The sequence below is a fragment of the Muntiacus reevesi genome, chromosome 12, assembly GCF_963930625.1.
Source record: "Muntiacus reevesi chromosome 12, mMunRee1.1, whole genome shotgun sequence".
Taxonomy (NCBI): domain Eukaryota; kingdom Metazoa; phylum Chordata; class Mammalia; order Artiodactyla; family Cervidae; genus Muntiacus; species Muntiacus reevesi.
The window spans coordinates 57,414,779-57,440,611 of NC_089260.1; the positions used below are offsets into that span (position 1 = coordinate 57,414,779).

Here is a 25,833-nt window from a genome sequence, read left to right on the forward strand (position 1 = left end):
CAAACGCAGAGCACCAGTCTTGCAGGAGACCCTGCACTGGGCGCTGAAAAGCAGCAGAGAACGAAGTGGGCCTGGGCCCAGACTTTGGGGATCACACAGCAGTAGGAACGCACACTCACCAGAGGGAAATCACGAAAAGTGCTAACTGGAGGCATACTCAGACATGGTCTGAAGATGGAGAACCCTGGGAAGACCTTGCGCTCTCCCCGGATCTGCTGTCTGCTGTTGAACACCTCACCCACAAGAACAGCACTGGGTCCTGTTTGTTAATCCGCACTTACTAGCAGTCTTGTTACAAACGATCTGTGGTCAGCTTTCAAGCAGTTGCGAAAGAAGAGAAAAAAAAAAGAGGTCAATTACTCTGAGAAATTCCTATAGTAGATTGCAGAAAGTAAACACAGAAAGAAACAGAAAAATCAGAGAAAATGCTGTGGCAGGTGTTTCATGATTTCAGCAGTTTTCCTAACTTGACCATTTTTAGGTATCTAGCCCATGGGAGGAGATTTTCGGGTGCTGAAATTCCTGCTTGGTATGGCAGAAAGGGAACCCTGCGAGACTGCTACGTGGGCCCGTCACAGCTGGGACCTGGGGCCGGGCGCCGCAGATGGAGCGATCCTGCAAGAGACCCAGGAGGGTGGCCGCCGGGCCGGCATTCATGCTCCGTCCGCTGCAAATATAGCAAACGGGACAGCAACTGCTCTGCTCGCTTGCGCTCTCGCTCCTCGTTCTCGCAGGTTCTCCGCCAACAGTATCTGACTTAAACGCTTCCGTACACGGTCAGGGCGGCACCCCGGGAACCCCAACTAGCTGCTCACCCGGAGACCTACAGCAGGGAAGGCGCACAGCGGGGGAGGCCCGCGGACATTGTCCGCACGTTCGCAAGGCCCACAGCTGGGACAGAGCCCTTCCGCCGGGCAGCCCTCGGTTCCGCCTCCGCTCCCGGCACCGCCCGCCCTGACTGACGTACAGGCACCCGCACCGCGGAGCAGCTTCAGCTAGCGCTCGGGTCTCGGCTCTGGGACCCGCCAAAGAGCGCTAGGTAGCAGTAGCAACACAGAAGCCGCTCTCGCGGGCTCCCTCTCTCTGACGCCGCGTCCCGGGACCCTTGAGACCTCGCGTGGTTTGGGTCTGGGGGCGGGGCGACCCGAGGGGCGGAGCCGGATGGAGCGTCCCCGGGCCTTGTTGACACCGGCGTCCTCGCGCCCGCCGCCGTCCGCGCATGCCCGGTCGCCGCCGGCTCCGAGGCCGCGGCGCTCGGGCTTCCCCCACCTGCGTCCCGGCCCCGCCCCTCCCCCCGGCGGCGGCGGCGGCGGCGGCGGCTGCTGCTGTGGCGGACGTGTTGTTTTGGCGGCGGCGCTGGCTGCTGAGGAGCCAAACCGAGACCCAGCGCCTCACCAGCACCGACTGGGGCGGGCCCACCGACCGCGTCGCCACAGGTAAGGCCTCCGTCGAGGGCTGAGGGCGGGGGCGGGGCCCAAGGGTCGAGTCCGAGGGGCCGGAAGGGGAGATGGAGGCTGCAGGGGTGAGTCCCGGAGGGTGGTCGCGGGCCCGGAGGCTGAGGGGCGTGAGGGAGATTGGGGGTTGGGTGGGTCAGGGCTGAGGAGTCGAGAAGGGGGATCGGGGGTCTGGGTCGGGGCTCTGGGCCAGGCCGCTGAGGTCGAGGGGGTCTGAGGGCCGGGGGTCCAAGGAATCGGAAGGGTTGTGAGGGCCGGGGTCGGGGGCCGGGGGTCGGGTCCGAGCCACTGAGGTGGTCGAGGGAGCCGGCGGGTGGAGGGAGACTGGAGCTCGGCAAGGGTCGCGGGGGCCGGGGCTCGGGGCCGGGCTGCCGAGGGGCGTCAAGGAGGCCGGGAGTCTAAGCAATCGGGAGGGTCGCGGGAGCTGGGGTCGGAAGCCGGGGGTCGGGGCCCGGCGGCTGTAGAGGTCGAGGGGACCGGGGGGGTGGAGGGAGACTGGGGCCCCGGGGTCTAAGGAGTCGGAAGGGTCGCGGGGCCAGGCGTCGGGGCCGGGCTGCCGAGGGGCGTCGAGGGGGTCCGGGGTCTAAGGAGTGGGGAGTGTCGCGGGGGTGGGGTCGCGCCCGCCGCTGGACACTTCTCCGCCCCCCTGACTTTGTTATTGTCTTGGAGGAGGCGGACCTGCCCGCTGGGGCCGGAGGGGAGGGGGTGTTGGGGCCGAAGCGGCGCTGCGAGTTCCCACTTTCGGTTTTGGGGTTGGGCGGTTACTCCTGTGAAGTGCGGGCTGGTCCCTAGGGGGTTTCCAGCGCCGGCGTCGAAATGGCCCAGGAATGGAGCAGCAAGGAGGGGAGGATTGCACGAGTCCACAATTAGGGTGGGCAATCCCCCACCCCAATACTGTGCTTTCATCTGTCGTCTTTAACATTTAGAGAGCCTGACTGTGTTTTTTATGTTACTTATTAGACTCATTTGGGTATGGAGGAGGTACAGTTTGTGCCAATAGTTTTTTTCCCTCCTAGTTTTTAATTTACCTTTATTACTAAAGTATTACATGCTCTTTGAAGAAAAAAAACTAGCAGCCTAACCGTACAGGTACAGAAGTTTCCTCCCTCCCCTCACCCCCCTCACCCCCACCCATTTCTCCTCCCTCCCTTAATACCCAGGGTGTAACCAGTCTTAAAGTGTGGTGTTTAGCTTTCAAGGATTTTTCTTTGCATATTAAACTTACTGTAAATCGACTGCAAGCAAAGAAAAACAAAAACCATAATGGGATCATACATAGCACATAGTTTTTATTGGTCAACAATATCACAATTATTTCTCCTTTTTTTTTTACACACCTCATTCTTTCAATAAATTACAGAGCTGTATATGTAAATTTAATTGCTGAACATTATTATTTCTATAATCTTAGCTTTTACTTAGCTTTTAATAAAGTCTACAAAGTGATACTTTGAAACATAATAAAACTTCTAGAGTGTCTGAGGCCAGTTGAGGATACTTACAAATTAGAAAATTGAGTAATATGTTTACATAGAACTTAATGGCAGCTTGCAGGAGGCTTGGATGACTTCACAAAGCAGGTTACTGAAATAGTTTATTTTTTGGTTTTTTTAAGTGTACTTTTCAGAGTAAACTTAAATTCCATAGGGCCAGTTGAAAGCAAATTCTGTCCCTCAAAGGAAAACTGGACTGTGTATAAAAGGAGGAGATAGGATAGAAGGCCGGCGGCCCACAGGTTCGTGTTTCAGGCCCTAGTTTAAGAGGTAAGCTCTTAAGTGGAAGGGTGTCCCTAGCTGCTTACCATTCAGTAAGATAGAAAGCTAGGAAGTTGCTGTTAAGTTTTACAGTTCTGTGTGCGGACGCTGGAGGCTTTGGTGATTTAATCACCGCCCTGTGCTTATTGGAAATGTGTAGCATGTTCATCTTGCCTTCCAGGGAGGACAACTTTGGGAATCACATGGAACCACTTGATTCTCGGCATATGTAGCTTGCGATATTAGGCCCAGCTGTGTAGCATTTTATTATTTGGGGAACTGTGTTCAGAAAGAATCAGAAACATCCAAGGCATTTTTAATTATCGTGGCTGATAATAGAAGCACTCTTTCATGTATTTCTCACAACCTAGGTGGCATGCTGTTCATTCAGTGGATTTTTAAAGAGAGGCTCTCAAAGGCAACTGCTCAAAACCCTGTTACCTTTTTACTGGTAGTGGCTAAATTAGACTTGGGCATGCTTCTTGCTCCACACATGCTGCCAAGAGCCTGTGGTTTGCTCTGCCGTGCTGCCCCCCATTAGTGAAAATTACCTTACAAAATCACTGATGTCTGAGTTTCCTCCTCCTTTTTGGCTTGGAAATGTTCCTTAAGAGTAGAGACATGAATATAATTGTGTGCATTGAAAAATAATCTAAAGGATAATTAGTGTGAATCTCTAGTGATATCTTTTTAGATGGGGTTTCTGATGGTGTGTTATTAAAATATTGAATACCTTGGAGTGATGCCATTAACCAGGAAGATGGGGATTGTGTTACTTTAGTCTTTGGTTACTCCACTAGATACCATGCTCATTTGGGCATCATAGTAAATTGTAGCTCTTACAGATACTTTTATTCTGTTCCTTAAAGACTAGTCTCATTTCGTTTAGCATTATGAACCCAGTTGCACTCTATAAACTAATATGATGGAAAGAATACAAAGAGGGCCCTAAAAAGATTGTTTTCCATATTTATTTTGGTCTTCTAAAACTGCATCGTGACCGGCAATTTAATAGCGTCTATGTCATAATGTTATGGTTATTAATGTGTTTTGGTTTTCCAGCACATGTGAAAACTGTGGTTTAAAGAAATATGGCAAATACTGAAGTTAAAGTGTGATCAGTTGTAATATATATGTATTTGAGAAGAAACCCACGTATAGGAAAATATTTGAGATTTTATTCCTGGTAGTTGTTAAAGGATGTAATTAGATGCACATTTAAGTGGCTAATCTGCCATCGCTTGTCTCTTGGATGACTCAGGCTGGATGTAAGTGGGTTTATAGTTGTGGGATATAAACAACAATGCAACACCAGCAAGATGTCTTCAGGATACTCCCAGCCATTGTAGGATGGGGAGTCCAATACTGTGTGTGCATATTCTTAGAAATTAGTAAGAGAGTTCTTAAGACTGATGGGTAGAAATAAAAAGTTTTCCAGTTTAGCCTAAAAAATCGTTTCTGCGAGGGGAATGCATTCATGAGTAGCCAGAAATCAATAAACTTTTACATCCTATGAATGGTAACAGTAGCATCAGCATCACCCAGAGTTTAAAATCTAAATGGGATTTAAAAGCTAAATATAAAACAACTCTGGACTTGCTGAAAGGACCTGTTCCCTGACAACTTTGTTTCTAAGAAGAAGCTAGTTCAGATGCAAGATCTTGAAGCTGGAATTAGAGGGGAGAAAATCTGCGAGTTGGCCCTCAGCGTAGACAGAGTGGAGTCAGCTATGTGGATGGAGGTCAAGGGAAATAAGAATGTGAAAGTTACAGTTCTCTGAGCTTAGAGATACTGAAAAAAAATATGTCTAGGGGTTGAGTTGAAATAATTAACACTATGTGGTAACCTGCAGGCTCTTGTAAACCCGTAATGACCACATTATCATGAGTCAGTTGAGTGTGTAATCTCAAGTGCAGTGAGCATCTGAGAACTGTGGGCCGTGAAGTACCCTGAGGCCCTTGTCTTCCCTGTTCTCCTGGCCAGCATCTCGGACTCCTGGGCCCTGTGACCTTTGTTTTCTCACCTCACTGAGGTACAGGTCACCTGAGAGGGCCTCCTCATCTCCCTTTGGGAGCTGTTTTCTCCCTTTTGGCCACCACAGGCCCCTTGTTCCCGCTGTTCTTTCCTTCTTTGCGAGGCCCGAGTTCTGCATAGCTTCATTTTCTTTCCAAAGCTTCAGACTTGCCTTTAACTTAGTTTTCTTGAAAAACTTTTAAGTGGCTGTCATTTTGTTTCTTGAATCAAATACATTCAGAACTGAAGTGTTTTGTTTGCAAATTTAATTCTTTTTTTCTCCATTTACTTGTTTATATTAATCATCACATTTTCTTAGTCATCTGGACTCAAAGGGCATCTTTGATTCCTCGCTTTCCTTTTTTTAGAAATGATTTGTCATTTTATTGCATATTGTTCCTGATTCTCCTGTCTTGCATATTTGCAGCGGTGAAACAGTTTTAATCCCTTTGCTTCAGCTGTCCTTAACAGGGGACAACCATAATCTCTTAAGTTTGTGCCATCCATCATGCATACTGCTGTCAAATTAACTGTCCTAAATGCAGCCCTGATCATTTTTTTCCCTGCATGGGAACAAAACAGAGCTCCAAATTTACTGTTTCTTCTGACAGTCACTGTGCTGGCATGCTTTGTCTCATTTGGTCCTCATGATAGCTTTTTGTCTTAGGTACTATTGTACCACTTTACAGGGAAAGAATTTGAGACTTCATGAACCTGAAGGAGTTGCTAATAGGTGGAAGATCCGGAGTTTGAATCCGAAGCCTGTCTTCCAGTTCTGTGTTCTTGCAGAGTTCTGCACCTCCACGGAGTGGCTCTTGATCAGCTCTGGGATACGGTCCCTGTTCTTCACCTTTGCCTTTCAAAAGTGCCTTACCTGGCCCCAGCACTCCTTCTCACATTTGTTTCTTGTTTTATTCAGGCTTTTGGTTTCTTAAACATTTTCGTTCAGGATTTATTCCCTTTCCCATGTCTGCTTTTCAAGGAGGTCCCTGTGCAGAAAGGCTAGCTGATGGGCTGTATTTCCCTCAGGTTCCTCTTCCCTGTCTGCTAGCGAGGTCTTTTCTCATTCATATAGCTGTTAAGCTCTTGATGAGAACCTTCTACTCTGAATTTTGAGTACTCTAACAGTTGTAATTGGATTATAAAATGTTAGAAAGCAGAAAATGTGTTGTAGATGCTTAGAAGATGTGTGTGGATGAAAATGATCTCTGGTCACCTGCCCCATTCATGGTAATTTAAATAGTTTCTTATTTTAGTTGGTGGATGACACAGTAGTTTAATGGAATTTTTAATTTTGTGTATGTAACAAAACTGGATTTCCTTGTTGTAGGCTATCAAATGAGTTAAATTTTCAGACTCATTTCTAGGTAATTATGATAAGCAATTTATTTGTAAAACTACTTATAAGTTTTTTTTACATGCACATGTCTAACCTTGATTTTCTCATGGTTAATGGTTACCATGCAGAGGTTAAAATTTTATATTTCTCTATATTGCTTTTTGGAGAAGGAAATGGCAGCCCACTGGCATTCTTGCCTGGAGAAGTCCATGGACAGAGGAGCCTGGTGGGCTACAGTCCATGGAGTCACAAACAGTCGTACACGACTGAGCAACTAAACAACAACATAGTGCCTTTGCATCTTGTATTATAGTTTAAGTATTACATTACTGTAAGTACTATATTAATGTAAGCATTTTATTAAGTAATATGTTTTTGCTTTGTTATATAAAAATATAATCCTTTCTGGTAGAAGTTGAGAATGTAGGCTATCACGGTGATGGCATTGGAGTTTAATAAAAGTGTTTATAAAAGTTTGTAAAAAAAAGTGTTTAATTAAGTGTTATCGATTCTCAGACTAATCAGTTTGTCAGTCTTCCAGCTCTCAACTTTATAAAGGATTAAAATAATCATAAATCTCTGAAGATAAAAGTTTTAAGCAAGTTTATAATAGTTAATTGATTTTAAAAACATATAGTCACATGGGTCAAGGTATAAGTGTTATAAAAAGTTTATAGACTGAAAGTGACTCCTCCTCCACCTCCCATTTTCCCCACTGAGAGGTAGTCACTTATCTCTGGAATGCTATAGAAGAAGCAGTTTGTTTACAAGTATATTTGAATAAATATTTTTCTTTCAAGTTATGGTGAGGTATAATATATTGCAAATAGTTTCACTTGCATTTTTCACTCAGTGTATCTCTGATATTCCATAACAGTAGATAAAGAATTTCTTCATTCTTTAAAATTTTTTTGCAGCCTCAAAGGATCAGCTGTTTATCGCTACATGTATAGATTATATAGTCATTTATTTAACCATATTCCCTACTGATGGACATTTAGATTGTTTCCCATTCTTTACTGTTACACACATCCATTGAGGCAACTGTTTGAAGGAAGAGAAATAAAAACTGGAAGATCTTTCTAGAGAAAAATAAAATTTGAAAGCTAAAATGGCTGTTTCTTGGTAGAGAATCAGATGGATAGCTTTTGAGGCTGCTGATGGGTGAGTGAATGGAGAGAAGGAGGGGACCATGTGAGGATGCTGGGAGCTGTTGACAGCATAATGGGAAGAGGAGGGATGGCAGTGGTGAATGGCAGCAGCTCCTGGGACCAATTGTCTGCTCTGAGCGAGGCCAGCTCTGCCTGTGTTTACAAGTTCTGTGCTCAGAAATGATTCTTGATATCTGGCAAGTCATCTCTGGGACTGTGGCTTATAGTAGTATATCTAACTTAGGAAACCTTTTCAGGGAATGGAATAAGATATCTGGGTGTTGTCTGGAAGGAAGTGTCATGGCCACCATCACAATATATTTTATGAGGTCATTAACTTTTTTACTGTAATATTGTGTGTTCAGAGATAAGATTTAAAGTACTGAAATAAATGAAGTTAAACAAATTCCTCCTTCAGCAAACCTCTTGCCATCCACATCTGTTCCTCATGGGTTGCTTGGGTAATAATGATGGCTTTTTAACAGTGTGGTGTGATTCCTTTCAGAGTTTATGTATAAACAAAAGTAACATTCATGCATCTTAGACATGTCAGTCAGAATCCTACTGAATAGCAAGTAATGGTAAGACTAATGAAGGTCAGAATTGTATGGATTAACAAGTGAGCGATGGTGGGTACCAGCTAAACAGTGAGTGCCCCTTGATTCCTTCAGACCAGGGGTGCTGTGAGTCCAGAGTGGTGGTGTACAGTGCATGTCAGCTGCTGACGTGGTGCAGCTGTTCTACCAGGTTACTCCTAACTGGGCCAGGAAGTGCTGTGCGTCATCCGTGGTAGTGTAGTAAGCATGGCTTACTGAACAGGGTTATTGAACATGATAATAAAAGGTCATTTATTTTTGTTCATCCACGGACCCCTGCCACATATAATAGCTGTAAGAATTCACTGTAAAAAGACTAGAAGATAAGGATAAAAAGCAAATAGATCGTTGGGAATGCAGTCATTGGGATGGTGTCTCCTTTAGTTAATTCTCAGAGATTTCTATATTAATGAGAACACCAGTTAGAAAAGTCCAGCTTTAAAAATCCTGCTGTCAAATAAGACATATATTTATTTGGTGATAGAAGTTTGGAAATTGTGATCACTTGAATTTTCTCTGACCTGCATGCTCTGCCAGGTAACCAGGACTGTGGTAGGGCCTTGACTCAGCTGTCAGGTTGTTTGTACACATATGTGGTCAAGTGCCGAGTTGTGTAGTTGTTGTGAGGGAGCCCCATGTGTCAGTGGGTGTCAGTACGCTCCTCTGTTGCTGCTCCTGGGTTAATAGTTCAGAGATCTTACTCTGATAACAAATCATTGTATTTTTGTAATCTGTCTTTAAAATACTGGATCTTAAGTGCCTTAGGAATATTTAGAAATGCCACAGCTCAGAAAAAAAGAACACCAAAAAAACCCCCACACAAGTGAACCTTTCTTTGTCAGACAGTGTTTAGAAGGAGGGTGTATTTTATCACACTCATTAGTCTCCTGTTTGCATTGTAGTCTCTTGATGACTAGAGTAGATTTTTAAATTCAGAGTCAGTCATCTCAGTACTCAAATATAAGAGCAAGTTTTGGAATACGTGAAGGTAGTTACTACAAATTTACTTTTAAGAAAAAGCCTGGCAGTGGTCTGTAGTGATTTAACATATATTGTAAAGTAATGCATTGTGAAAGAATTACTTTAAATACTTCTAAACCATTTTAATGGTTTAAGGAACTTGACTTTTCCTGCAAATAGAGTGATTTTGAACCTTTATTCTTTTTTGAACCGCAGAAATTAGAAATGGAAAAAGAAAATTTAGGCTTTTCTACAGTAATTGATATAAATATCTATATTGTAACTGTTCCTGAAATTGGTTCTGAAGGAAAGGGAGGGAAGTCAACATGGTCCTAAACTAGCTCAGTTACCTCACTGTTGATGGCAAAAAAGCTTTCTGCAGGCTTTCTTCTTGTTAAGGAATTGTTCAGTTGTCACTTTATTTTAATAACACCTGGTTTTATCGTGCCTCCATGGTACATTTTGTATGTGTGTGGTCCACACTTGACACGGACGCATGCCTGAATGCCCTGTTTTCACAGACACCATTCCCTGTGCTGCCTCAGGAAGTCTCACAGGTGTGTGGCTGATGCTCCCTCGAGCTCTGCGTGCGCACTCAGTCGTGTCTGACTCTTTGCAATCCCTTGGACTGTAGCCCATCAGGCTCCTCTGTCCATGGGATTCTCCGGGCAAAAGTACTGGAGTGGGTTGCCATTTCCTTCTTCAGGGGATATTCCTGACCCAGGGATTGAACCTGGTCTCCTGCATTGCAGGCAGTTTCTTTACCGCTGAGCCACCTGGAAACCCTATCTGGGAGCTGTGCGATAGGAGATGCTAATATTTTGATGCTTTAACATTTCACACTTTCATGTAACTATTTATTTAATCTTTCCAACAGCCTTGTCAAAGAGGATCTTGTCTGGTGAGTATCACTAGTCTCATTTTTATAGATGCAGGAATTGAGACTCAGAGTTACTTCCTTGTCCTGAGTCTTGTTTTCTTTCCTGTGAAATGATCAGCAGTCTTCAAGGACAAAAATATAAGAATAGACCTTGAACTCAAAGCCTTCTCCTAAGCAAGTTAGGTAACCCTTTTCCTTGGAAGTAATACTATTACACAAAGTTTTGAGTTAATGTACATAAAAATGCCAAAACTTAATATACAGTAAGTGCTCAGCTAATGACAGTTGAACAAATGATAAAGATAATAATGTTTTAGGAGTGACATACTACATTTCAAAGATTATGGGACCTCACGCAGTGGCTCAGTGGTAAAGAATCCTCCTGCCAGTACAAGAGACATGGGTTCAATCCCTGGGTTGGGAAGATCCCCTGGAGTAGGAAATGGCAGCCCAGTCTAGTATTCTTGCCTGGGAAATTCCATGGACAGAGGAGTCTGGTGGGCTACAGTCCATGGGGTCCCAAAGAGTCGGACATGACTTAGCAGCTAAACAGTAACAGGAGTCATACGCTATTCAGAGATTATGGGACCTCACATAGCATAGTGTCCATTTAATCAGAATCAGAAGTGAAAGGAGAGAGCGCCTTGGAGGAGTCAGGGAGGCAGGAGAGCAGTTGTTCTGGAGTCACATCAGGTCCACATGGTCATGTGTAAAATAGCAATTTTGAGTCATCTGGTCAACAAAAAACAAGAAATTACTACAGCGAAAGGGAAAGACAGAATTCTAAACTGTGGAGCATGTGTCCTGCATGCGTTAGTCCCTGAGGTGTTCTTAACATACTGTTGTCACTGATGTTTTTGGTAATGATTTGGGACCATAAAGAAATGTTGACTTATACTGGGTATTTTCTAAGATTGTGGAACTGTCACACTGTAGGAAGACTTTCATCAATTTATTTCACTCTTTAAAGAACTATCTTTCAGTTATCTGTAGCATTAGTTCTTTTGGCTCTTTATGGTGTTAGAGAAAATGAATTTTACTAAATTTGAATATGTACATTTTATTTGATTCTTAAAACAGAGTATAGTTGATAGTAAGGTTCATAGTCAGTGTTCAGGTAAAGGCCAGGAGTTTAGACCTTCATAAATATGTTTGATTCTGGGCCTTTTTCTCACTTAGTCCAAAGCTTATTTATCAAGTCCAGTGTCTGCTTGCTTCCTTTTATATCCATTAATCACTCTGTTGTGCAGAATGTTATTAAAATCAAGTCCTGCTCTTAATTGTCTTAATATCCCTTTTGCTCATGCATCTTTCCCTTCATTTTTAGTAACAACACATGGAGCACCACCTGCAGGGCAGTGTGTTTTTAGTGTGTTGTTAAAAGTGTGCTCCCTCTTGAGGCCAGCCTGGGTCATACTGCATTCAAGTTTGGACAGTTTTGAATCTGCTGCAAATATCCTGAAAAGTACCAGCAACGGGGAAAAGGTGCCAACTCTCACATATGGGGTCTTACTCATGCTGCCCTCACTTTCTGTCAGCACTCAGAATCTGTGTAGTGGCTTCCCTTCCCACTGTCCTGAAAGCAGGGTCAGGAATGAAGCAGATTGGTGCCCTAAGTGGTTTTAAGCTTGAAGGCAGTTTCTTCCAATGGTATACTATATTAGGAATGCTAAAATTTTTTTGTGATACTGCTCAAGGTTTAGGGCTGGGCATACATTGTCTTTTATAAGAAAAAAAAATGATACATGGCTTAAGAATAACCAAAGCAAAGTGTTAATGGTTTTATTTGTTGTAGTGTTTACAGTTAGTACATCAAGTTGAATTTCAGGGTCACCTTTAAAGTCCTCGTGCAGTTAGTGTGTGGTATAGTTGTTATTGTTTCAGGGGCCTTTAGATTGTCTTCACGTGACCATGCCTTATACTTAAGTGAATTCCAAGTTCTGTCAAGGAATATGAGCAAATCTCTTGCCACTGATTATACTGTGATCTCTTGTTTCTTTTCCTGTATCTTGGGTGAGTAATAGGAGAGGTGGTAATGGATTCAGTCCCCAGGTGTCCAGATTTAATTCCCCATGGAGCAGCGTTCTACTATAGAGTTTGGGTGGTATGGCAGACAGGTAATGCCTCCTTCCCCAAGATGTTCGTGTGTTAGTTCCTGGGCCCTGTCACAGTGTCATCCTGTATGGCCAAGGGGAATTAAGGTTGCCGATTAGCTGACTTTAAGATGGGGAGAGTATCCTGTATTATTCTGATGGGCCTAGTGTAATCACAGGGTTCCTTAGAAGTGGAAGGAGGAGGCACAGTGAGCACTCAGCCTGACAGGGCTGCTTGGAAGACAGAGGAAAGGACCATAAGCCCAAAGAAAGCAGGCAGACAGCAGAGAAGTTGCTGTGGTGCCTCCTTGATGGAAGCTGCCAGAAATCTGCTCTCTGGGGTGCCAGGCAGAGATGTTCACAGAGAGGTGTTTCACCAGAGGCTGCTTTCCACCAGATGCTCATGGGGGCTGCTGAGGGAACTGGGTGCAGGGACCCCTGCTGAGCTGTGGGAGCCTGCCAGGAGATGACTGGACTATCCAAGGTTGGGAGTCTGCAAGAGGTGTTAGGCAGAAAATTAGGGTGAGGAGCTGAGAGGAACAGGAGAGCATGAGAAGGAAGCATTATTCGTGGGGCCTGTTTGATTTGGGAGGAGAGTGGTCCTGATACGTGTCAACAAACTGACCCATGGCTTAAACTGGGTCAGCAGTTATGTGTAGCCTGCAAACTAAGAATGGCATTGACATTTTCAAATGGTTGAGAAAAAACTAGAAAAAGAGTAATATTTTATGATGTGAAAATTGTATGTAATCAGGTTTCAAGTGTCCATAAATAAACCTTCTGGAACACAGCCACCATGTTTGACTTACAAGCTGGTTGTGGCTGCTTTGCTCTGGAAGCACAGTTCAGAAGCTGTGATGGAAACCGTGGGCTGCAAATCTTAAAATACGTGCGGTCTGACCTTTTATAGGAGCTCAAGGCCTGAAGGTTAAGTGCAGTGGTGGAAGGGTCAGTGATTCGATACAAGACGTGCTTGGAAAATGAGATGAGGACCTGGAGGAGCAGTGGGAGCAGCTCCTCAGAGACTCCGACAGTGCAGTTGTTGGGGCTTTGGAGTTTGAACAGTTGTGAGGGTGCCCAGGATGATGGTTAGGTCTGGCAGCCGAGGACCTGCAGCTCAGATGCCAGAGTCCTTGCTGATGACGGGGCCTGGACCCTCAGGGCCCTCAGTGCAGATGGGGAGGTCGACGGAGTGAAAAGCAGTCATTGTCAATGTTCTAGGCCTTCATAAACGAGAGGGGTGTGTGTGTGTGTACACATTAAATAATGTAAACTCATATCATGTGTTCACATTGATTCCTCCAGTTCCATCCAGCTCATAAGATATACCCTCATGGTGTGTATGTTAAGAACTTTATATGTAGCTCACTATTTACTCTTCATAACTTGCTGATGTGTTTATTTTTCCCATTTTATAGACAGGGAAACTGAAGACCATAGGTTAAACAACTGGCCTGAGATGCATGGTCAGTAAATGACATCAGATGCTTTGTTTCCCTCTGATACAATCTTTCTTTGGAACCAGGAGTCCAAAAGGCAAGAAGAGGAGGAAATGAGAGGTTGAGGAGAGGGAAGGAGAGCTGAATTGAACATCTTTTCAGCTGAGAGAATGGGAAGTTCTCCTGAGTGAGAGGTCGAGAGCCTGTGGGCCAGCTGTTGTGTTTCAGAAAGGTTCACGGCTTGACAGACTGGATTTGAGTTGTGGCTCAGCCCCTGCCAGCTGTGAGCTTGTCTTGTGGTCTCTGAGCTCTGTCCTCCTCAGTAAAATAAAGTTGGTGCCTCTTCATAGGTATGCTGAAGATACAGACTCCAGCGCTCGGTAGGTGCATAGGAAATTGCCCATGTGTATGTTACTATTGCTAAAACAAGGGTAAGGTTTATATTACCATTGATGTAGAGTTAAGTGGATATTCTCAGCAGTGTTTGGCATGGAGTACTGAACCTTAGCTTATCCTATTCTTTTTCTTTCTTTCATAATTCTTTTTTTTATATTCCCTGATACGTATTTGTCGTCATTGAGGAAGGTTTTCCCCTGTGTGGTTGCCTCTGTACTCGAAGCAACCTTGGTCCATGGCTCCAATGACAAGATCCTTGAGGGCCCAAAAAAGAAAGGTCCTTTGTTCATGCCCTCAGATAGTGTGTTCTGCTTTGTGTGGGTCACTCATCTTCTTCCCCCAAAGCTGAGTGCGCTCTGTCCCCACCTCTGCAGAGAGAGGCGCACATAAGAGCTGCCATTGGCTGCTTGCCACTGGGCCAGGAGGGGAGGGAGGAGTCAGTGTTCAGTCTGTTCTCTTCCCCCTTCACGACATCTGTCTGCCATCTGCTTGCTTCCCACCTCCTTTGACTTGTCTTTAACCTTCTGTAAAACATCCCTGAGCTGCCTGAAAGACAACATAATATTAAACTGTGCCGCCAGTGGTTCCTCCCCTCAACCAAATGCATTCCAGTCACAGATCTGATTTTGAAAGAATAGCACGCACCTTTTGGAGCACTTAGCAGTCACGTCAGGTGAGTTGCTGTGCACATGCCCGCTGTTCTTCCACACCAGACGTGTCCCAGAGAGAAAAGGCTACGGGGTGAGACTGTGCTCGAGGAGTAAAGGCTGCCGCTTCCTTAACCTGTTCAGTCCTTTAGTCTGCATTTTGTCCTTTGCTACCTTCATCCTTTCTTCTTGTTCTCAGAGCCCTTATTTTGCTTTTATGTTTAATGTAGGACTTGAATACCCTTAAAACTTGTTTTCTGTGTTACAGAAAATGGCAGGAGGGGAGCAGAAAAAATTGTGATTGAAGTAACAGAAATGCTGAGACAAGCATACTCATTCCTAGATAACTAAAACTCAGTTGTGTTCAAATGCAGGTTTAACCTTGATGCCCAACTAGCAGAGAAGTCAGAGCCCTGGGGAACCTTAGGAGTCAGAGAATTTAGCCTCTTCACTTCACAGGTGAGGAAATGATGTCCTGGAGGGATGCCCAGAGCCATACAGCAAAGTTGTCACTGGGGTCAAGACTGCACCTTGGTCTCTTGACTTGTGTTTGGCACTTTGCATGATTGAGATGGAATTACTTCAGACAGATGGCAAACACATCCCATGACTTAGTGCTGTAATTGGTTTTTAAACTACTGTTTGCTTTACTCATAAAAATGAACTGTATTTCAAGTTAGGGGATTATGGTTGAATTATCAAAATATTCACTACAGATTTAAGTTGCAAACTCCTCATATGTACATTGATAATAATCAATTTACAATCTCTTGCTCTGTAGTCAGGGGATTGGTTACTTGATGCATCTGTCTGGTGGGATATCATGGCCTTGGATTTTGCAAGTATTTTTGATGGCATGAATAAATAATGAAGACATAATCAAGTGAAAGTCTGAAATATATATACAGTATAATATCAACATTGTGTTAAAGAAACAAGAATATTGATGCTTACAAAGTAAATAATAGTGGCTCTTTGAAGGTTAGGATTATCAGTAATCTTTATTTTACTTGGTTTTCAAGTTTTTTGTGAATTCGTATACTACTATTATAATCAAATCAGTGAATATTATAAAATGGAACTTATAATAATTATGCATATTATTTATATGTAATGGATTCATATTTCACTTTTTTTTTCAGAAAAATGTATATTATAAAATGGCATCTTTGAAGCTCTGTGGTGTAAATTATTTATATTATGACCTTTTCCGGTTCCTTGATTTTTCTGCTGTATACTTTTATTTAGTGTATTTTTATTTCTTAGGAAGTTATTGTCCATGTATCTCTGTTGTACTTCATCTGGTCTAAATAAATCAATACCGCTCTCTTTATCTTTACCTTGTCAGTTTTGTTCACATAACGCATGCCCACAGTTGAGAAGGTTAAGTGACACTACAGGCCTTGACGACAGCACAGCGGCTCCCGGCTCCACCTGTCCTTAGCCAGGAGACTGACGTCAGAGGGAAGGGGACGGCATGGAGCCGCCACGGGGAACACTGCCTCCACGGTGCACAGAGACACTTGTGCAGCCTAGACAGCTTTTACTCTCCGTTACAGATGGAGGGTTAGCTCCCATGCCCCTCGAAGTCTTTCCTCTTACTCGCCCAGGGTGGTTAAACGACTATTCAGATGAATATCAGCAATTATGTTTGCACTGGTACTACTATGTAAATACTAAATATTGTCTTCCACAGACCAAATAATGAGTTCGCATTCTAAAAGTCCCTTTGTTTTCCGGTGGGTGTTGATTTTCCCTTAACATCCAGTTTTAGTCCCTTAGTGTGTCCTGTCTGTCTCTGAGCCTTCCCTGGCAGTCTGAGGCCCAGGCTCTGTGTCCTGGGGCCTGCCGGCTTGCCTAGACCCTGGGTTCTCCTGGCCTCAGCAGCACTGCTTTCTTACCCAGGCTTAGCTCTGCGGTGCTGTGCCTTGAGTGGGCATGTGGCCCCCATCTCTTCTACATCCCCAGACACTTTTCTTTCCTTCTTCTGTCTGTGCTTCTCCAGGCAACTCTTCTGATTCTTCCATCCCACCTGTATTTGGGCTGGGTGCCCTGTAACACCCTCGTGTAACTTCTGTGCTCATCTGATTTTGGAATTGTTTATGCCAGTTGTTTTCCACATGTGGCCTGGGGTCTTCGAGGTCTTCTGAGAGCTTTCAAGGGCCTGAGAAGTCTGTCCTGGGTTTTCTACTGTAACCTTTGAAAACACCTTCTGTTCTGCAAAGCAGCTGGGCTTGTGGGAAGCTTAGCTTTGGGTGTAACATTCAAAGCCTGTGCAATCAGCTGTACCAGCAGAAACAACAATCTCAATAAAATTTCTAGGGCAGCTGTCTCTGCTGGGCTCTGGACCTGGCTTTAGTCAATCAGTCCTCCATAGTCATAACCCCCAGTGTTCATGGTCCTGCTTTAACCCTACTTTGACATTCAGGCCCTGGATATCATTTTACTTGGAGACAGATGTCATTTTTATTTATTAAAATAAAAAAAAAATCTGAACCTGGTTATAGCCTTCATTAGTCTGTTTTAATTCGTGGAAGATGTCTTAGTGTTTTTTCATCTGTGTGCACAGTCCCCCAGATCACTTGAAGACACTGTCTCATTGTCTTACAGGAAGGTACTCTGTTCTCAGCTTTTTGTTTAAAGTTTTCATAAGCTGCTGAGGTGTGCCTCTAAAGTGTGGAAGCTTGTCCCTTCCTGTCACTTCAGAACATGCACATATATTGTGACCACCACACCTTCATGTTTATCTCCACGTCATTACTCTGTATGTTGAATGTGAGCTCATTTTGTGTTGGGATTCTCCGGTGACTCAAACGGTAAAGAATCTGCCCGCAATGCAGGAGACCTGGGTTCAATCCCTGGGTCAGGAAGATCCCCGGGAGAAGGAAATGGCAACCTACTTCAGTATTCTTGCCGGGAGAATTCCATGAATGGAGGAGCCTGGCGGGCTGCAGTCCACGGAGACAGTCCACAGAGTTGCAAAGAGTCGGACATGACTGAGCAACTAAGTAACTTTGATTTGTGTTAAAGAAACACACATCATAGCAGGTTGTACCTTATATTCCGGGAAGCCTTTCCCGACTTCCTCCTGCATTACCCTTTGAGCTTTCTGTTCAGATCTGTTTGTCTTTCCTACCAGACTAGATGGAAAGGAGTCAGGGAAGTCGGCTTCCACAGTGTGTGGTTTGTCTGGCTGACAGAGTGGTGTTTTCGCCAGCCTTCTGAGGCCTGCGTCTCAGGCCTGTAGTGGTGGATTTGAAATACAGATGCACTGCACTTTCTAAATGGAGATGTAATTTCCCGTGTTAATACTTGACTAACTGTCACCTGTAAGGGCTTTTCTGGTGGCTCAGACGGTAAAGCGTCTGCCTGCAATGCTGGAGACCCGGGTTCGATCCCTGGCTCGGTAAGATGCCCTGGAGAAGGAAATGGCAACCCACTCCAGTACTCTTGCCTGGAAAATCTCATGGACAGAGGAGCCTGGTAGGCTACCATCCATGGGGTTGCAACGAGTAGGACACGACTGAGCGACTTAACTTACTGTCACCTGTAGTAGATGCAGTAGACGCAGGGGCCTCTGGGAACTCAGGAGCCTTCTGAAATTGTATGCAGAACTTCCAGTTTGTTCATTTTTCAGTAGAGAGGGGGGAGTTTGTCATCAGTCTCAGAGCGGGGGAAGCAGGAGAAGACAAGAGGGGCTCAGGCAGTGGGGCAGCCTGGCGGCGAGGGGCCCTGCTCCTCTTGCTGCTTTTCCTCCAGTTCCTGGCCGGAGTGGGCATCAGGACACTTGTTTTTGGCCATGGCTATTTCATTTCTCACTTTCCCCCTTGGCTGATTTATTACTTCAGAATTTAATTGACACACAAGTTTGCTTACTAACTTATTGAATAAAGCTTAAATTGTGTATTCAGTATCTAAATTCTTATTTTAACAATTTGTACTTATGTTTCCTTTCAAATATGCTGAGTTTGTTAAAGAAGTTTGTTGTGTGTGTGTGTTTGTGTGTGTATAACTTATGTTCTACTGCTTAAACTATTAAAAGTTGTTAACAAAATTTGTGGTCTCATCATGACAGAATTTACCAAACAAAATCTTAATAGGTGTAAATGTATGTATGTATATATATTGATTTATATACACACACATTTTAAATATGTGAATCTGTTTTTAAGTTCCATTTTGTATTCAGTGATTAGGTAATATATTATTCTTTTTGTTAACATTTTGAATTTATGTGGTGTATTTAGGAATTGTTAGTGGATTGTTTAGGAATTTTAAGTGAAGTAACACATGCATATTTATCTAGGCTTTCCACACTGTAGAAGTCCACGTGACTCAGTGATGACGAGCATGGTCTCTGAAGTCTAGACCACCAGGGACCTCGCCCCAGCAGCATCACCTTCCAGAGCAGCGTTGTCCACTGTGGCAGCCACTGGTCACATGGGTCTGTTCAGCTCTTGGAGTGTGGCTGGTGTGACTGGCTGGATTTTTAGGTGTATTGAGTTTAAATCGGCCTATGTCTAGGCAGCCCTGTGTGACCCATGGCTGCTATACTGGGCTTCACAAGATGAGGTGACTTAACTCTTCTGTGTCCCAGGTTTCCTCTCTGGAGAGATGAGATCACACTTAAGCTGCCCTTTGTGGTGGTTTTAAGAATAAATACCATATTTAAGGAACTTAACTCTGTGCCTGGAAGAGACTATGTCCTTGAGAAGTGATCGTTAGTTATAATGACTATTATATATTTAATAAACTAGAATTACTTTACTTTTGAGCATTCATTTAAACCTGTTTATTTTTATTCTTCCCTTTCAGGATTAATTTATTTTTGGAAATCAAGTGCAATATTAAAAGGAAAACAAAACCACACTACATTATTGGAAGCCATTTCTGCTAATTTTATTACGGTTTAAAATTTATGGTTTGATTTGAATACTATCATGGGAGGAGCTGTGAGTGCTGGGGAAGATAATGATGACTTAATTGATAACTTAAAAGAAGCCCAGTATATCCGCACTGAAAGAGTGGAGCAAGCCTTCAGAGCGATTGATCGCGGAGATTACTATTTGGAAGGCTACCGAGACAATGCGTACAAAGACTTAGCCTGGAAGCATGGCAACATACACTTGTCAGCACCTTGCATTTATTCTGAAGTTATGGAAGCATTGAAACTTCAACCAGGATTGTCTTTTCTTAACCTGGGAAGTGGAACCGGATATTTAAGTACAATGGTGGGCTTAATTTTAGGTAATTTTATTTTTGTAAAATTCTTTTTTAAAAAGTAAGCTGGGTTTGTACTGCTGTTTCTGATTTACAGGGTTTATAACTTTGTATACAGCGTATGTTTGAATGTATATTCTCAAAGTAGTTACCTTCCTTCCTTAAGGTCAGAGTAGTCATCTTTTCTTATTTTCAGCCCTGACCCCCATAGTTAACTTTGCCTTCAGTGCTAGACGTGAAAAGTTCTTGGAATTGTTTTTGATCCCCCAAGCACCATCTGTACTGTACAACTGAGCAGTTGGCCGCTGGGAGGCTCAGGAGCACCTCGTAGCCTACTTGGGGTCAAGCATCCTGACAGCGGCTGGGAGAGTTCGGTGGGTCCTGGTGTCCTTTGCTGAAGGGGGTGGTGCTGTGCTTGTTAGGGATCCAGAAGCCTGTGGGGGGCGGGAGATGGGGCACTGCTGGGGCACTGCTGGGGCAAAGCGCAGGACGCAGGGCGGGGAAGAGGGGGAAGAGTGTGGGTCATTACGTGTCTGCCAAGCGTTATTTCTAAAGCAAGGATACAGCAGTAATCAAAAGGGACAGATAGCTCTGCCTTCACGAAACTTCCTCGTGCTCACGGTGAGGGCTTGGCATTGCTGAAAGCACTTGACACGGTCTGGTAACTTGTTTAGTGTTCCCAGTAACCCTGAGAAGTGTGTATTGTCATGGTTCCTGTGTGTTTAAACTGAGTCACGTTCAGTGACTTGCCTGTGGTCCCATAGCTAGGAGCTGAGAGCTGTGAGGTTGAGCCTATGGGTGGACAAAGCATGCCAGGGGAGAGACTGCTGAAAGACACGGGTGACGTCAGGCGGAGGATGGACCATGGCTGTCACTGCGCCCCTTGGTGTTTGCTGGGCACCACCGCGTGACAGGCATCAAGGTGCAACACCAAGTCCCCTGTGACACAGACTTGCCCTGGGGTTTGCAGACTAGACGGGCGGGGGTGGAGAGACAGGAAGTGAGCGGTTCTTATCCCATGTGATGTGTCCTGTGGCTGGGGTGTCTTCCCAGGTTACAAGGACGAGGCTGTGGCTTACAGTTCACTCTGAAGTGCTGGGGAATCATTGGAGGACTTCAGAGAAGTGACTGTGACCCCCCTGTGACTAAGCGGTCCTGATTTTTTTTGATTATCCTAGCGTCAGTATTAGTAATGTCCTTTTCTTTGCCAAAGTGTCCCTGTTTGGACAGTAAATTATGTGCTCACATCATATGGCTTCAGTTGTTTTCAAGTCTGAAATCCCATTGCTCTGTGCTGGCTGTCTCCATACTTTCTCTCCTAGTCGTGGAGCCTGCAGTTGTTTCACCTGAAGCCTGTTTATCCCATTAATGAGTCAGTTCCTGATACGTAGTAACTGGTCAGAAAGGTGACATCATTCATTTTTGCCTAGAGAGAAGTTAAGCAACTTGCATTTACGTTTGGTGATCTCTCTGATTCTGAGATAGCATTTTCATCAGGTTGGGAATCCCAGAAATCCAACTGTTGTATCATAAGAGCCTCTAGAAAAGGGATCCAGGGTTTGAGAGGGTCTCCAAATCCAAGGAGCAGAGGGGAGTGGTAGAGAGAGCTTCTTCCCAAAGTGGGCTTGCTGTCCTTGAGCCAGTGTGCTGCTTTACCAGCTCTGGCCACTAGGGCTGCAGTCCAGCTTCAGATGAGTGTTCTGCTCCTCCAGCTGGTTAGCTGGCTCCTGCTGCAGGCTGGAGTTTTAGCCAAAGGCCTGGCGGGGAGAGAAGGAATCGGCAGTCTTGCTCACTCAATCCATTCCCTAGTCCTGGTCCCTAAGAAATGGGCTTCCTGGGGCTAACTGCCTTTGTGGGCCAGCTGCCAACTTTATTGTGTCTTTTTTTTTAATTGGAGGGAAATTGCTTTACAATGTTCTTTTGGTTTTTGCAGTACAACAGCATGAATCAGCCATAATTGTACGTATATCCCCTCCCTCTTGAGCTTTCCACACCTCATCCCACCCCTCTAGGTTGTCACAGAGCGCCAGGCTGGGCCCAGTGTTACTCAGCAGCTTCCCACTAGCTGTCTGTTTTACACATGGTAGTGTGTGTATGTCAGTGCTACTTTTCTTAATTTGTCCCACCTTCTCCTTCCCCTGCTATGTCCACAAGTCCATTCTCTATGTTTGCATATCATTCCTGTCCTGCAAATAGGTTCATCAGTACCGTTTTTCTAGATTGCTTGTATGTGCGTTAAATTTATTGTGTCTGGAATGTTTCCTCCTCCAACCTGAAGGCAGTGTGGAAACACAGACCCTTGTGTGGCAGTCCACAGGGAGGACATCTGCTCCCAGGCTCCAGGGAGTCAGACGTGTTCAGTCACAGGCATGACTACCCTTACTTTATATTGTTCGGGGATTTGTCTCTGTGTGTTCCTGCAGTCAAGATCAAGATATAATTTCTCTCCTTTTGATGGGGAAAGTGTTTGATGAGAAAGATAAAAACTTTTAAAAAGGAAAGAAAGAACAGAGCCTGTAAAACTGTGATTACAGTTAATAAATCTTGGATTTTGCCAGCTTCTGAGAAGCTAATCATTTTTCCCCTGCTCCCCTTGTTTGGTTTGTGTTTCCTGAGCATTTAATTAAATCAAGGACGGGACACATCCACAGAAATCACTTAGCACTCACTCCAGAGGAGGGTGCTTACATGTGCCCTGTAATTATTCGAGTGTGGTGCCTCAGGCTGGGCCCCAGTGCTTCCCATGACCTTGTGTTACTAAGTTCTGCTAGCACCCTGGTGCTCAGCCCTGCACTTCAGTCACAAGATGAGGGTGACAGGTGCTCCCTGGCAACAGAGGCTCTCATCCAGGGATGTGCTGGTGTAATCTGGGGGTCCAGGCTGAAGCGGGGAGAGTGGGGGTCTGCGGAGGAGGCCTCTTGAGGAATCTGCACCTTGCAGTCTGGAGAGCTCTTGTTCGGTGAGAGGAGTTAGGTTTATTCTCACTTAAGGGGATTTCTCATGATTAAAGTACACTTGAAGCAGTTATTCATAAATGGAATTTATTTTTGCCCCACACAGAGAAGATGGATGATTCCAAGTTCTAAATTATACCTCATTTCAGATAACTTGTTTAGTTTCCAGTTGAAGATACATTCATATTCTAAGAGTCTTCCTATGAAGAACTGTCACAGAGAATGTAGTCCTTCATTGATGAAGGTAATCCATTTTGAGAGCCCTTCCATCACCCCGTGGATTCCCTCCCCTAGCCCCTGGCAGCCGCTTGCCTCTTTTCTGTCTCTCGGTTTTCCTTTTCTGTGCATTTCATGTCAGTGGAATCATGTGGCATGTGATCTTTCTGTATGATTTCTTTACCTGAGTGTTAGATTTTCAGGATTCACCTGTGCTGTAACATGTATCATTGCTCCATTCCTCTTGGTGGCTGAGTAACATTCCGTTGTGTGGGTAGACTGCATTTATTTGTCCTTTGACCACTTGATGCCTGTTTTGAATGAAGCTGATGTGAACATTCATGTATAAGTCTTGGTGGAGATGTCCATTTTCATTTCTCTCAGGTGGATTCCTAGGAGTGAGATTGCTGGACTGTTTATGGTAAGTTTGTGTTTAACTTTTTAAGAACTTGCCAAACTTTTCTGGAGTGGCTGCACCATTTTCTATTCCCACCAACAATGTATGAGGTTCCAGTTTCTCCATATCTTCACTGGTGGTGTTTTGTTTTATTTTAATAGCATCTTAGTGGGCATAACATGGTATCTTGTGGTTTTAACTTGTACCTCTCTGATGACTAATGATGTAGAGCATATGTTCCTGTGACTTTCCTCTATCTTCTTTGGTGAAATGTCTGTTCAGCTCTTTTCTCCATTTTTAAACTACATTATTGGCATCCTTATTATTAATGAGTTGTAAGTGTTCTTTTAAGTACAAGCCCTTTTTCAGAAGTATGATTTTCAAATCTCTCTCCATTTGCTTTTAAGCACCCCTTTAGAAAACTCATGCCTCCCTTGAGGCCTGAGAGTGAGGGAGATCCAGAGGGGCCTCCTTTCCCCTATCCCTTTTTTTCTGGACAGAACACAGTTCTGCAGGTTTCCATGGTTCTCTCTAAGGCAGATTCTCTTCTCTGCATTAAGCCAAACTTCAGTTTTCCCTCTATCTTTTTACCCTACTTTTTTTGTTAAAGGAATTACAAAGACTGTTCTTGGTATGTGCTTTATTTTGGGCTCTGAGTAAATCTGTTTTGAAAAGAACCCTTTCCTTTAAGCTACTAAGATTTTCTGAAATCAGTAAAGCTCCTTACTATTTAAACTGTTTCTTCTTAGTCCTAGTTAGGCTTCTGTGCATCTTTTTTGTGTCCATATACCCTCTTATCAGGGACTTCCCAGGTGGCTCAGTGATAAAGAATCCATCTGCCAGTGCAGGAGCTGCAGGAGACTCGGGTTTGATCCCTGGTTTGGGAACATACCCTGGAGGAGGAAATAGCAACCCATTCTAGTATTCTGCCTGTGGGAAATCCCATGGACGGAGGAGCCTGGTGTGCTATAGTCCATGAGATTGCAGAGAGATGGGCATGACTGAGCATGCACACACATGCACAATACAAGTTTTAGAAATTTTGCAAATTTTTACAGTAATTTGAGTATATTTCCTTAGAGGTTGAAAGGTAGTTCCTTCAGTGCTGTGAAGAGTGTCAGGTGGATCTCGTGGCATCATGAGGCGTCTTGAGTTTTTACCTTCAGGCTTAACTCCCCAATTTGCATTACCTGTCAACTGAGAACAGTTGAGCTGTATTTGTGAATTTGCTTCCTTGCTGAAATGTGTCTGTAACTCTCACATCAGTATTCGTCATTGGTGCACGTGTTTGGGGAGAGGGGACAGAGTGAGTAGTTCTGTGGACATGGTCCCCCTGGGCCGGGTCAGGGGGCAGTCCTGCTCGTGCCTCAGGGCAGTGGCCAGAGGATGCATTCACAGCGTGGTGCAAACAGCTCTGGTGCTGGGCCAGTTTCTTCTGGAGCTCATTTCTTTCATAAAAGAAAACAGACTCTTCTAGGGTGAGTTCTTAGGACTGAACATTGCTGTCTGTCTGAGGTAGGTATATATGTGTAGTATATGCACACTATTCCCCTGAAGCCACTGGGTGGTGCGGCATTTGCTTATTGTTTTTTTGGACTTTATAGAACATAAGGTACCACAAATAATGAGTACTGACTGGATGCTTCAGAAAATGACAACCTTTTGAGTTTGTGTGTCTGTGTGAAATAATTTGTGAATCTCCAGCTTCTAATGAGTCACTACTCTGGAGCGGGCATCCGTGGCCTCGGCTCTCTCCTCAGTCTTTCCTGGGCTGAGATGTGCTGGACTAGCACCCATGCGAGCGGCTCACCTGTGTCGCAGGGCTGCGCCTGCACCGGCCTTCACACCCTGTGTGGGCAGCTCCTGCAGCATCAGCCTGTCCACCGTCCCATGCCTTCTGCCTGCAAAGATTCATCCAATGGATTTCACTCCTCTTTGCGTTTCCTTTATAGACACTTACTTTAGCCTGTTGTGGAACCTTCTTTGCCTTCAGCCTGTGGTGAAGGGTGGCGCCTCTTCTGTCTTCGGGTTCCTTCCACGTGCAGAGGATTCACAGGTTTCCAGCACCAGGTCTGTCTGCGGAGCTCTGGACACTGCATCTTCCAAGCTGACCAACAAACTGGATACTTAATTTTGCTGTGCTTACTGCATATCTCTTCTTCAGTGTGCACGAGATTCTGAAAGTTCAACCTGTCTCCAGCTCGAGTGACCCTTCCTCACCCTAGCCACACCAGAGCAGTTGAGGTTGGCTTCTGCCACCTGTATCCATTTTCGTGACTCAAGGCAGAAACCTGAACACCACTCTTTCTTCTCTTTAATTATAT

At 44.6% G+C, this 25,833-nt stretch overlaps 1 protein-coding gene across 5 annotated transcripts in view; it reads left to right on the plus strand.

Moving 5' to 3' along the window:
• Positions 1 to 1,210: 1,210 nt before the first annotated feature.
• The window catches only part of PCMTD1 (protein-L-isoaspartate (D-aspartate) O-methyltransferase domain containing 1), a 47,354-nt gene continuing 22,731 nt past the window's right edge, over positions 1,211 to 25,833 (plus strand). For 2 of the 5 annotated variants that reach the window (XM_065902684.1, XM_065902687.1), the window contains exon 1: positions 1,211 to 1,436. In XM_065902684.1, coding sequence (XP_065758756.1) covers positions 1,220 to 1,436 — 217 coding nt within the window. In that variant the 5' untranslated portion in view covers positions 1,211 to 1,219. Of the gene's footprint in view, positions 1,437 to 15,096; positions 15,182 to 19,537; positions 19,970 to 25,833 lie in introns of all 5 variants that reach the window. The other 3 variants (XM_065902681.1, XM_065902685.1, XM_065902682.1) reach the window with 3 other exon arrangements.